Source organism: Lutra lutra, chromosome 3, assembly GCF_902655055.1.
Source record: "Lutra lutra chromosome 3, mLutLut1.2, whole genome shotgun sequence".
NCBI lineage: Eukaryota > Metazoa > Chordata > Mammalia > Carnivora > Mustelidae > Lutra > Lutra lutra.
The window spans coordinates 36925203-36938024 of record NC_062280.1 but is presented as its reverse complement, the minus strand read 5'-3'; the positions used below and the strand labels follow the sequence as shown (position 1 = coordinate 36938024).

Sequence of the window (12822 nt, the reverse complement as noted above, 5' to 3'; positions counted from 1 at the left end):
ATGCAATGTCTAGACCTTATCTGGATTTTCATTCAAACGAATTCAACTGCAAATATATATATAAATAAATTTAAAAAAAAAAAACTCTTGGGGGGAAATAAACTGGATTTTTTTTTCAAACAGGGATATTTTAACAGTGGTTATTTGGTGATATTAGGGAATGAATTTAAATCAATTTAAATCTGTGATAATGAAAGTGTTCTTGCATTTTAATTAAATATTTATAGACTGAGTACTTTGGTATGTGGGAATTGCTTCAAAGTCACTCAGGGGGTATATAAATGGGAAGAAATGAGGTGGGTGTTATAGGTGTAACAAGATGGCATTGGTTGGCTGAAGCTGTGTGATGGGTGCGAAGTAGGGGGTGGTCTTTGTATGATTCTCTGCTTTTGCTTTTTGGATTTTTTTTAAAGAAATCAGAGGGGGAGATCAACCACAAGAGACTGTGGACTCTGAGAAACGAACTGAGGGTTTTGGAAGGGAGGGTGGTGGGCAGTTGGGTGAGCCTGGTGGTGGGTATTAAGGAGGGCACGTATTGCATGGAGGACTGGGTGTGGTGCATAAACAATGAATCTTAGAACACTGAAAAAATAAAATAAAATATAATATAATTGAAAAAAAAAGATTTATTTATATATCTGTCTTTCTACTCTGGTTTTCATTGAATTCCCACCATTTCTCACCTTACTTGCTGCTGCTCTCCCTGCTATATCTACTTCTATTTTCTTCCCCACATCCCTTTCCCCCTGCTTGGACTTTTTCACAAGTTCCCTGGTGTTCCCATGTTCAAGTTCAAACCACTAGACTTGGTTGAGTTAACAGTTTCACTTCACTTGTAACTACTCCACCCCGCCCCCACTCCTTACATACTTTCCACTTCATCCAGTTTGCCAAATTGGTGGCGTGGTTGACATTTTGGATGGGGCAATTCTTCATTGTGCAGGGCTATCCTGTGCATTCCAATAGATTGGCATCCCAGCCTCCCACCCACTAAATACCCATAGTATCCCACCTTCAGACATTATGAGAACTAAAATATGTCCCTAGATATTTCCAAACATTTCCTGCTTTTCCAACTGGGTGGCTCCTACTGGCCACTTAAACCTCAGCTCAAATATGGAACCATACATAATTGCCACCCCTATAGTTCAAGAACATCGAATACTGACTATTTAATATGATTCAACCGAAAATTCTTCCCTTCTGGAAGCCCTCACTGCTGATGACCTACAGAACTCTGTGACTCTCGTTATCCAAGTGCTTACACCATGTGTGGTAAGAGCTGATTTTCTTGTCCCCTCCCTCTAACCTCACTGCTCAGCCCTAATTATCTGGGAGCAAAGACCAAATCCTGACCTTATCTCTTGGTATTGCAAGCTTCACTTGGCTCAGTACCTGGCACATAATAGGTACTAAACCCATGTTTGATGAATAAACAAACAGGATATTGAGCATACTTTCCCTGATGACTCAGTGTTCTTATTCCTGGGCAGAGAGACAACTTCCAGGCTAAATGGGTCATTTACAGCTCTTGGCTCTGTACCAACGACCCACCATTGCCCTGCTTTATGGGTTTGTGTGTCTGGATTTGGCATCATATCATCAGTGTGCCTGCCTCCAATGATCGTTCATGGTCTTTGGAGTCTAAGACAGACAGTCCTGAGTGCTGTTTCAAGTCACAGACTTTGCTACTTGAACACTGTGATAGTGAATCCCTTGGTTGAGGACCCTTTCATCTTTTGTCTGGGTTCTTGCTAAGTTTCACATACCTCAAGTCTCTCCTCCACTTAGTGAGGCAAAAAGTTCCTAGAACCCTCTGCTTTGTCATTTTCTTTTTGGAAACTGCTTAAGGATGACTCCAGAGGACTTATGAAATAGAGAAATGTTTCTGTGCTGAGTTGCCCATTCCTAGGTCCCTCTCTGGTGACCATGATGGATGGACAAAAGAATTTCTGAAGACATTTTCTCTGTGGTTATTATGTCCCTGAAGTCACAAAGTATATAGGTACTCTTTATTTTGAAAAGTTTTATATTGATAAGCATGGAACTATGGATTTCTAATGGAGCTATGGATTTTCTAATTTTTGGTTTGGAGGACTTTGAATCTAAAAAAAAAAGACCCTTTCCATTATAATTCATATGGAATAAAAACCAGGACCATGAGGAACAGGGAAAGGGGAACATCCAGGCAGAAGTGAATGGGGAAATATGACCCTCTGCTCCAATTTTTAGATTTACTATCCCTTTAAATATTTTTAAAATTTTTAATTTATATCTTAGAAGTGCTATATAACTCTATTAACAAGCAATTTTAGTTCATTCTTTAATTTTCAGTATTTATTTTTATCATAATTTTTCTTTTTTACAGGATAATTACAACGGTTTTGGAAACAAAACAATGTAGAAGAAAAATGTTAAATAGTTTTTTACAAAGAGCTTGCTGCTTACAAGAAAGTCCATATAACCTCATTTCTCTGAACATAACATTATACCTCATACTAAACCAAGTAGCTTATAGAAAATTAGTATTAAATAGTAAAAACACACACAAAAAGACACATATAGATATATATAGATATATATATAAATAAAATAAAATAGAGTTTGATTCTAATATGATGCTTAACAAAGCAAACTATGATGCAATATGTATCAACTTCATTAATTGGACAAGTCCAATGAAGCACAAATCAGGTATGTGCTACACTCTCAACAACCAACTCCTGCTAGATTATTTTTGTTCATAGGCTCTGTCCAATTCCACTCCAGAGAGCATCGGTTTTACATCTTCTTGACTCTGTGGCTGTAAAGAGAAAAAGAAGAAAAAACTAAGCAATGACAGGGCGACTGGCTGGGAGGAATAGATTTTGTACCTAAAGATTGCCTCTTGTTTCCTAATCTCATCTCAGGACGTCAGCAGCTCAAGAGCCCAGAGGGACAAATCAAGGTTCGGAGAGGAAGGACCTTGCCCAACATAACTCAGCTAGCTAGTGACAGATACAGGACTCAATGCTTGGGTTGCATCTTTAAATTCAGTATCTATGGCACCTTTGTGTTACGTGACTTCTGTTCATATTGATAAAATAAAATGTAACACCACTGTAAATCACAACCATTGATCTCTTTTTGACTCTTTATTTTTCAGTTTTTAACAAAATGTTATGTAGTTTGTTAACTATATACATAGGAGTCATCTTTGCAAAAAAAAGTCAAGCTGCTAGCAACTATCTAATGCATAGGAGACTCTTATACATCATGGAAAAATCACTGAATTTAAAAAAAGATAAAAATGATGTGTAAGTGGAAAAAATGAATTTTTGTTTTCATGGTCCGACTCAAATTTCCCCTTTAAAATTCTACACTGCTGGGGCACCTGGGGTGGCTCGGTTGGTTAAGCAACCAACTCTGGAGTTCTGCTCAGGTTGTGATTCCAGGGTGGTAAGATTAAGCCCCCCGCATGGGGCTCCGTGCTCAGCACAGAGTCTGCTCAAGATTCTCTCTCCTCCCCCCACTCTTTTCTCTCTAAAATAAATAAATTAATTAAAAATAAATTAAATAAATAAAATGCTATAGTGTTTAGGTTAAAAGGTCCCAGCAAGCCTATGGTCCACCACTCTGCACATGACCTTTGCCCCAGACATTTGAAGAGGGTCTGATGGTAAATATCCCATACCTGAGGATTTGCACAGCCTTTTTCACCCAGTTCTTCTTTGGATCTGCACACACAGCCAATTTTCTCTTTGTGTAAAAGCTTGAAAAAAACACACAGAAAATTTGATTTGTGCTTAAAGAGTTTTGAATCGCTATTTCACAGAACATGCAATGGAAATTTTGTATTCCAATGGACTGCTCTACCCATCAAGCATTTTATTTGTTTCAGAGGTGAAACAAAATACAAAAAAAAAAAAAATGTTTCTAATAAAGCTTGATGCAGGAAATAAAAGTGATTCTCTCCTGCTTTCTCTGTATTTTAACAATTAGCTGTGAGATAACTGGAAAATAAGTCTCAGAATTGTTATTTAATTTTCTTGCTGGTGGTAACACAAAATACATGTATATCCAACCAATAACCTATACCACTCTGAAGTATAATATCCTATATGGATCAAGATTATTACATGTGAAAGCATAATAACTCTTGAGTTTTTACTTACAGCCCCAACCATTCTCTGGAAGAAGATGCTCATTCTAAAATTTATGTCTCCCATGTTTTCCTGAGATGGCATGTAAGTAGTTTATAAGTGTATCTTAAAAAGTGATTTGGCCCTCAACTCTGTTCTTTAAAAAAAAAAAAAAAAAGAAATACTAAACTTCTGCCTTATTCTAGTCCTATTTAAACTTTGGAATACATATGTACTATCAAAACAAACATAGCATTGCCACATCAGTTATTTCTGAAATTCCAGAAAGGCAAAAAAAATTTTTTTTTAATTTGAAATTCCCACGTACTCCTGACACAATTGAATAACTTACATGACAGCATTGATGTCACAAGCTTCATTGGCCAATTGCTGTGTGAAGCCCACAATATATTTGGGATGAAGGATATGTTCTGTATATCGAAGACAGCAATCAAAGTTGCTTGCTGCTGAAAAGAAATTAAAGGTATTGAGTAAACGTGATTGAGTTTATTCTGTAGTAGGTATTATGGAACTACTCAAAGTTATAGTTGTATATGGTAAAGAAACTATTTAGAGAAACAGTTGCAATGTCTTTGAGATACAATTTCATGTAGTTTTCAACTGTCTTAAAAAAAAAAAAGAGGGAAGGAGCTTATTCGCTGGGTGATTTTGGTTTAATAATACAGTTTAGAAGCCCATGACTTCTAACAAAAGGAATATCTCTAGTGAGAAACACAAACTGATAGTGTTTCATTTAAGTTCATTATAATCACTCAAGAATATGACTATCTCCCATTTGAAGAAACTCTTACAGAGAACCTTCCACATTCAGAAAATGAATAAATATGGAGCTTTTAATCTATTACTTAGCTCCGAGCATTGAGAGAAGGGGAATGATAAGAAGTTACAAAGGAAAATGCAATTTATAGGAGCTTCAAAAGCACTTTGAAATTGTGATATTATGGAAATATTTTGGTCATAAAAGTTCAACACGTGCATTTTCAGGAATGCACTTGTTGCTAAAAGTGATGTACTCTCACAGTCATAAAGCAATACTCAGACACTCCCCCAGTTTAAATTATAACCTGCTGTAAGGTAAGGGATAATTATCTCTAAGTTGACAAGAAAGGGCCCAAAGCTCTGTAAGGATGGAGAAGTCAGATGCCATAATCTGCCTCTAAAGGTTGAGTTTTGAACTTAAACTATTTAGGTGGGAAGTGAAAAAGTCGGAAGAGTGGGAGTGTTTCCTACATTTCAGAATGACCCCATTCACTGGTAATATAACACAATTTATATCACTCCCAAAAATAACACCTTAGCCCTGTTGTGGAGCTTGGGGGTCTCTAAAAACCCAGACACCCCAAATATCTGCTGGGATTGAGAGCAGAGGAAAAAAAAAAAAAAAAAGCCTGATCAGTAGCAGTGACCGTTCCCCACTCACTCACCAATGAGTGACAACTCCTATCACTTCTCAAGACTTTCTTACAGGCTCTCTTTCCTTGGGGACTCCCAGGGGAGCTTAAGGTTTCAAGGAGAATGAAAACAGTTCTTCCTCCTGTGTCAGCAGAAAGACTGATACTTACCTTCTGACTTGCTGCAGAGGTGGAGTAGCAGCACTGACATCAAAGCAGCCAGGAGCAAATTCTTGCTACTGCACATCATTTTCAGCTCAAAGAATAGATCTTCTCAGTGCTGAGTACCGAGTGCTCTGGGAGTAATGCTAGGTTCTGAGAGTAGCCTGGGTCTGGGATGGCCCTTCTTATAGCAAATATTGGGAATGTACACAGAAGGCGTGTTCTGACATGGGTTTTCCCCCATTGATCAACCTGTCCCATCATGTCGTCACAAAGAAAAACCACAGGGAAAACTTCCTGCCTTTCCCTAACGTTGGGAAGCTGTTAAGGTCAGAGTGACGGGGGGTGGTGTTTGAGAAGGGGAAAATCCTGTTAAATCCTTTGGGTTTTCAAAGAGGGAAAGCAGCCTATCCCTGTGACTCAGAAAAGGGTTTCATACAGTTTTAATTTAATCTTTGTCTCTGAAAAGAGAGGACAAGGATTAACAATGATACAAAGGTCAGCCCTACACAGGAACATTACAGGACTCTATTGTTACACTCTATTTGCTTTCCAGAGTCAACTGGGAGCAGGAGGATGAGACAGGATGCCAGGCATACTTAGGGATGCATTTATAATTGCTCAGCTATCACCAAAGACCTGGAATTTCTAGGCTACTATTCAGATTAGGTAATATGACAATGTTGTAGTAGTGTTCCCAATGTTGGTGGAAAATACCAGCCCTCAAATAAGACTCAAGTCTCAGCTTCATCTTGATGTCACGTCAATTCTTCTAAGAATCTTTTACGTTTGAATGACTCTAATCAATATTGTAGCCCAGAAAATAATCCCCACCTGTCCTTAACTCTGTGTGCTAAGGTAGTTACATAGCTCAACACAAAGCCTCAGAAGAGTTGAAGAAAAAAGACAATCAACAAAATCATGGTCAAATGATAGTGATAATGATCATAATGTAATATGAATCCCTAACCTATGATGGTATAATGAGAACTCCCCACAAGGGAGAATATCATTCTATGCTAGGAATTAGGTTTGCAAGAGGGGAGTTCTGGAGATAATGTAATTTTTTTCTATCCTATCATAGGCATGGTTACACGTAACTACATATATGTTAAAATTCCTAGAACTGTACATAAAGAAAAAGAATGACTTATAGTGTATGATTTATTAAAAAAATAAACTTAAAAACATTGAAATCTTTAAACAAAAACTATTCACTAAACACAGATATGTCGAAAGTAAATAGGTCAAAAAAATATATACCATGTAAGCAGTACACAAAAGAAAACTGGAGTTTCTATATCTGGCAAAACCGATTTTAAACTAATAAAATGTTACTAGAGATAAAGAGGGACTTCCATAATTGTAAAGGATCAATCCATCAGGAGGATACCAGAATTATGACCATATGAAATACACCTAACAATAGCACCCAAAAATATATGAAGCAAAATTGTCAGAATCAAATGGAGGAATAAATAATTCAATAATAAAAGTCAGATACTTCAACACCACATTTCCAGAAATGAACAGAAAAACCAGACAGAAAGCTCACAAACAACACTAGATCTAACAGACATCTACAGAACACCCTACAACAGAACACAGAACAGGCATCCTTCTCAAGTGCACATAGAACATTCTCCAAGATAAATCATATACTAGATCATAGAACAATTCTTAATAAATTTTAAAGGATGGAAATCATACCAAATATGCTTTCAAAACCACAATGGAATTAAATTAGAATCAAAAACAGGGCGCCTGGGTGGCTCAGTTGGTTAAGCAACTGCCTTCGGCTCAGGTCATGATCCTGGAGTCCTGGGATCGAGTCCCACATCGGGCTCCCTGCTTGACAGGGAGTCTGCTTCTCCCTCTGACCCTCCCCCTTCTCATACTTTCTCTCTCTCTCAAATAAATAAATAAAATCTTTAAAAAAATAAAAAAATAAATTAGAATCAATAACAGAAGGAACTTTGGGAAATTTACAATAATATGTGGATATTGAATGATATATTCCTATATAACAAATACATCAAAGAAGAAATCATAAGGAAAGTAGAAAATACCTCAACATGAGTGAAAACAAAAACACAGCATACCAAAATTCATGTGCTGCAGTGAAAGTACTGCTCAGAGGGAAATTTACAGCAGGGATATGTGAAATAAGAAAGAACAAAACAATAGAGGAAATCACCAGAACTCAAAATTGGTTCTTTGAAGAGGTCAACATTAGCAAGCTTTAACTACACTAACCAAGACAAAGCAGACATAGGAGTGTAGGGAATGAAAGAGGGGTCATCATCATAAACTGTAAGAAGTAAAGAGGACTATGAACAACCATATGCCAACAAGTTAGATAGTATAGAGGAAAGGGACAAATTAGTAGAAAGTTACAAATTCTGGAAACTAACTCAAGAAAACAGAAAGTTTAAAATCTCCATGACAAAGACATGACAAAGAAAGACATTACATTAGTAACTAAAAGTATTTCCATAAAGAAAAGCCCAGACCTATACAGCTTCATAGTAAATTCTACCAAATATTGAAAAATAAATTAAAAACCAATTTCATGGCAAACTTTTCCAGTAAGTAAAAGAGGAGGGAAAAATTTCTAGCTCATTCTTTGAGAACAGACTCATATTGATATTAAAGTAAGATAAAGACATCACAGGAAAATAAAACTACTGGCCAATATCTCTTATCAGTACAGTACAGTACACACAAAAATACTCAATAGAACATTAGTAAATGGTAGCCAGAAACATATAAAAAGGATTGTGTATCATAACCAATTGGGATTTAGCCTAGGAAATATAATAATAATATTAACTGAATAAAAAATTATGAAAAGCATTTGACAAAACCTAACACCTATTATAATAAAAACACTCAACAAACTGGAAAGAGGAAAGAACTTCTTCAACCTGATAAAGGTCATCCATGAAAAATTCCATAGCTAATCTCATACTTACTGATGAACAACTGAATGCTTTCCTCTTGAGATCCAGCCCCAGATAGGGATGTCCATTCTCACCAGTTCTATTCAACATTGTACTGGAGATTCTAGACCAGGACAACTAGACAAGAGAATGGGAAGTCACCCAGACTGGAAAGGAAGAAGTAACTATCTTATTTGCAGATGACATGATCTTATATATAGAAAATATTAAAGAATCCACTAAAAAAAACTAATAAGTTCAGCAAGGTTGCAAGACTTAAGATCAATATAGAAAGATCAATCCTATTTCTATACACTATCAATGTTCATTGATAATAATGTTCACCTGAAAATAAAATTAAGAAAACTATTACTTTTACAATAGCATAAAAAAAAGAATTGAATACCTATGCATAAATTTCATAAAAGATGTAAAAAATGTAACTAAAACTACAAAACATTATTAAAGAAATTAAAGAAGACTCCTAAACAAGTAGAAAGACATCTCAGATCATAAACTGGGAAGACAACTTTGTTAAGATGGCACCACCCCCTAAAAAACTGATCTGCAGATTCAACGCAATTCCTATCAAATGCCAGCTGGCTTATTTGCAGAAATAGGAAAGCCAAAACTTGAATTCATATGGAATTACAAGAGATTGCAAATACTCAGAACAAACCCAACACAGAAAAGGACAAACAAAGTAAGAGGACTTTCGGTTCCCAATTCCCAAACTTGTTATAAAACTACAGTAATTAAAATATATGGTACTGGTATAAATGCACACACATAGATCAATGGAATAGAAGTAAGAGTCCAGATATAAACCCCTTGTATAGTCAGCTAACTTTTTTTTATTGTGCCAAGACCATTCAATGGGGAAAAGGAGAGTCTTTTCAACAAATGGCGCTGGAACAACTGGATATCCACATGTAAAAGAATGATGTTAACCCCCTACCTCACAATACGCACAAAAACTAACTCAAAATGAATCATAGACCTGAATAAAAGTGCTTGAAGTATGAAATTCTTAGACAAAAACATAAGAGTAAATCCTCATGCTCTTGGCAATGGCTTTTTCAAATATAACACCAAAAGCTCAAGCAACAAAATAAAAAACAAATGGAGGTGCCTGGGTGGCTCAGATGGTTAAGCATCTGCCTTCAGTTCAGGTCATGATCCCAGGGTCCTGGGATGGACCCTGCTTGTCAGGGAACCCTGCTCCTCCCTCTCCCTCTGCCTGCCACTCCCTCTGTTTGTGCTCTCTCTGTGTGTCAAATACATAAATAAAATCTTCTTAAAAATTAAACAAATAAAAACAAATAAACTGGACTATGACAAACCTATAAACTTTTGTGCTTCAAAGGTTACTATCAAAAATGTGGAAAAAAAAACCCACAAAAACACAGGAAATAATTTTCAAATCATATACCTGAAATGCGACTTTTACTTATTTCCAGAATATATGAAAAAACTCTTATAAATCAGTAATAAAAAGATAAACAACCCAATTGAAAAATAGACAAAATATCTGGATAGACATTTCCCCAAAGATATGTAAGTGGTCAACAAGCACATGCAAAGATGTTCCATGTCATTAGTCAACAGGGAAATGTAAATCCAAACCACAATAACATGTCACTTCACACCCACAGGAATGGCTATAATCAAAAGATGGATAAGAAATGTTGACAATGACGTGGAGAAATTGGAAGCCTCACACACCGTTGATGAGATGAAAATGTACAGTCACTTTGAAAAACAGTTTAACAGTGCCTCAAATGGTTAATCATGGAATTACCATATGATTCTGCAATTCTACTCCTGGGTATACACCCAAGATAAGGGATAACATATACCCACGCAAAAAGTTGCCCATGGGTGTTCATGGCAGCTTTATTCATAACTGCCAAAAAAGTGGAAACAATCCAAATAGCATCAACTGATGAAGAGATCAATAAAAGGTGGTAAATTTGTACAATGGAGTATTATTTGGCAAGAAAAATGAATGAATGATGGATGCTACAATATGGGTGTATCTCAAAAACACTGTATTAAGTGAAAAAATGAGCATAAAAGCCATGTATTACATGACTTCATTTATATGTAATGTTCAAATGTGGTAAATCTATAGAACCAGGAAGTAGAATAATGATTATCTAGGGTAGGGTGGAGTGTCAGGGGAAAGGGAGGGGAATGGAGTATAATTGCTAATGGGTATGTGGTTTCTTTTATAATCTAAAAATAGGTAGTGGTGATGATTGCATAACACTATGAGCATACAAAGACACAAACTGTGCACTTGGAAAGAGTGAATTTTATGGTGTATGGATTATATCTCAACAAATCTCATAATAGCAATAAAAAAAGTATGCACCTACCTAAGTCTAACACCCACACCAGCCCACAGGTCCTCTCTCCTCCTCTGACCACTCTTGACCGCTTGCAATCTCTCTGCATGTTTCCTTTCTCTATTCCTTTGTCTCTCCTCTTCTCTGCCTTCTCTCTTTCTGAATCACATTAGTTTTTTGAACTGATTATTTGTGTACTTTTTTATAGTGATTAAAATTGCATTTCCTGATACTTAACTTTGATAGATGTGTCACTTAAACATTTTTTTAAATGTGACCTTCAACTGATTTTTCTTGATCAATGAACATGTTAATGGGAAGTTTAACATAAAATTATTTCCAATCTAATTTATTAGAAAGTTGCTTATCACATTGGAATTTATTTTCTAGCTGTTCTTTTCAAATATCTCAGACATATTTCCCAATAAGTCTTAATTCCTATGTGTAGTAGAATCTTGTATCTTTCTCTTCCCTTCCCCCAGCCCCCGCCGCAGCTGACAAGTGTCTTATGTGGCAAGTACTTAGTGATATATACAGATGGCTAGAACATGATTAAATTCAAGAGAACTTAACAATAACAGAATTAAATACAACATGAATAACTACAAAACAAGGCAACATGGGGTAAGATTCATATTCATATTTCATAAAACATTTTCGTAGAAATTGTTCACAAAATGTGATCGTTAAAAAATTACTTAATTCCGTTTCTGTGACAGATGAACATGATACGTGTCATCTTGACTAATGGAGTGTCCATCAAAAGCTGTTTTCTTTCTAATACAGTTCCACGAAAAGTTTTTGAGAAGATGATAGGAGTTCCCTTTAAAACAGCATGTATTGAGCACCTACTAGGTGCCAGATATTTTAGCAGAGAATGTGCTGTGAAAGCAAAGAAGCATGATGTTTGATTCCAGCAAAGAGAGGTGCACAAAAGACCAGCAGCCATGAGCCCTCTGGCTTCCACCGAGTGGGGGCTGACTGAAGCTGAGCTTCAGTGACAAAAATGGTTCTTTCCATGGTGTTTGAACACATTATAGAACTTCTAAGCTAGAGAAGCACAGAGAACTTCTAGTTCAATATCTGATTTTAAAAGATGAGGACACCAAAGCCAGAGAGATGTTTGACTTTGTCAGTGTGGAACCATGAGGACCAGAGCTGGACACCTCCTCTCTAAGTCAGGGGATTGTTCCTCATTTCCTCCTCAAAGATTTATTATCTGAGTATCAAATGGATGGTATTACATATCACTAGCCATCACTTTCATTTCTTTCAGGCAGAATTTCAAGTCAAAGCTTCCATACTGGCTTAATCTACACAGCAAATACTAAGGTATTATAGAGATCACTAAAAACCAGAATAATAAACCACAGCTTCAATGGAGGATAGCAGCAACACAAATTCCCACAATGGCTACTTAAAACGAATGAAGTATCTTATTTTTTGGCATCTTGGTTTGGATTCCCTGAAAGAAGAGCCTTGGGTACAGATCAATTATTTAAGTGATAAGCCCAGGAAACAAGATTGAAGCAGGAAGGTGGAAGGAGGAAAAAGCTTTCAAGGGGGATTCGAGAACTGATTCCACTAGAACCTCCTGAAAAACAAATGGATGTCTTGGAATTATCCTCCTGAAAGATGGTGGACAAAGGACTCACATCCAGCTGGCTCACATCCCTCATTAGTTGAGGACTATCCCCAGGAGTTTTAATTACCTTACATATTCAAGCTTTCCATGGGAGGGGAAAGATTAGTCTAGCATTCTCCCTCAGTCCTGAGAACTTCCTGGAGCAGAAAGACAAGTAGAATTTAAGCTAAGTTGTTGTCGGTGTGATGT

At 36.5% G+C, this 12822-nt stretch overlaps 1 protein-coding gene and 1 long non-coding RNA gene across 3 annotated transcripts in view; both read right to left on the bottom strand.

Moving 5' to 3' along the window:
• Positions 1-2374: 2374 nt before the first annotated feature.
• On the bottom strand, positions 2375-7376 carry CCL20 (C-C motif chemokine ligand 20). Of its 2 annotated transcripts, none has more exons than XM_047723135.1 (4): positions 5705-7376; positions 4474-4588; positions 3674-3751; positions 2375-2803 (listed from the first exon to the last, which is right to left on the bottom strand). In XM_047723135.1, the coding sequence occupies exons 1-4, from the start codon at positions 5781-5783 to the stop codon at positions 2782-2784; spliced, it is 294 nt and encodes a 97-aa protein (XP_047579091.1). In that variant the 5' UTR covers positions 5784-7376; the 3' UTR covers positions 2375-2781. The 2 variants fall into 2 exon arrangements, with proteins under 2 accessions (XP_047579091.1, XP_047579092.1); XM_047723136.1 differs by having other exon boundaries at positions 4474-4585.
• Positions 7377-12720: 5344 nt separating this feature from the next.
• The window catches only part of LOC125096304 (uncharacterized), a 39866-nt gene continuing 39764 nt past the window's right edge, over positions 12721-12822 (bottom strand). Inside the window, exon 5 of the long non-coding RNA XR_007126131.1 lies at positions 12721-12770. This is a non-coding gene — a long non-coding RNA (uncharacterized LOC125096304). The remainder of the gene's footprint in view (positions 12771-12822) is intronic.

What these genes read in the sequence shown, in the direction of transcription:
- CCL20 (XM_047723135.1), bottom strand. Translation starts at nt 5,783, where the DNA reads ATGATGTGCAGTAGCAAGAATTTGCTCCTGGCTGCTTTGATGTCAGTG. An exon ending in CCTCTGCAGCAAGTCAGAAG is followed by an intron (nt 4,589 to 5,704) that starts GTAAGTATCAGT and finishes ATTTCTTTTCAG; the next exon opens with CAGCAAGCAACTTTGATTGC. An exon ending in AAGGCTGTGCAAATCCTCAG is followed by an intron (nt 2,804 to 3,673) that starts GTATGGGATATT and finishes TTCTCTTTACAG; the next exon opens with CCACAGAGTCAAGAAGATGT.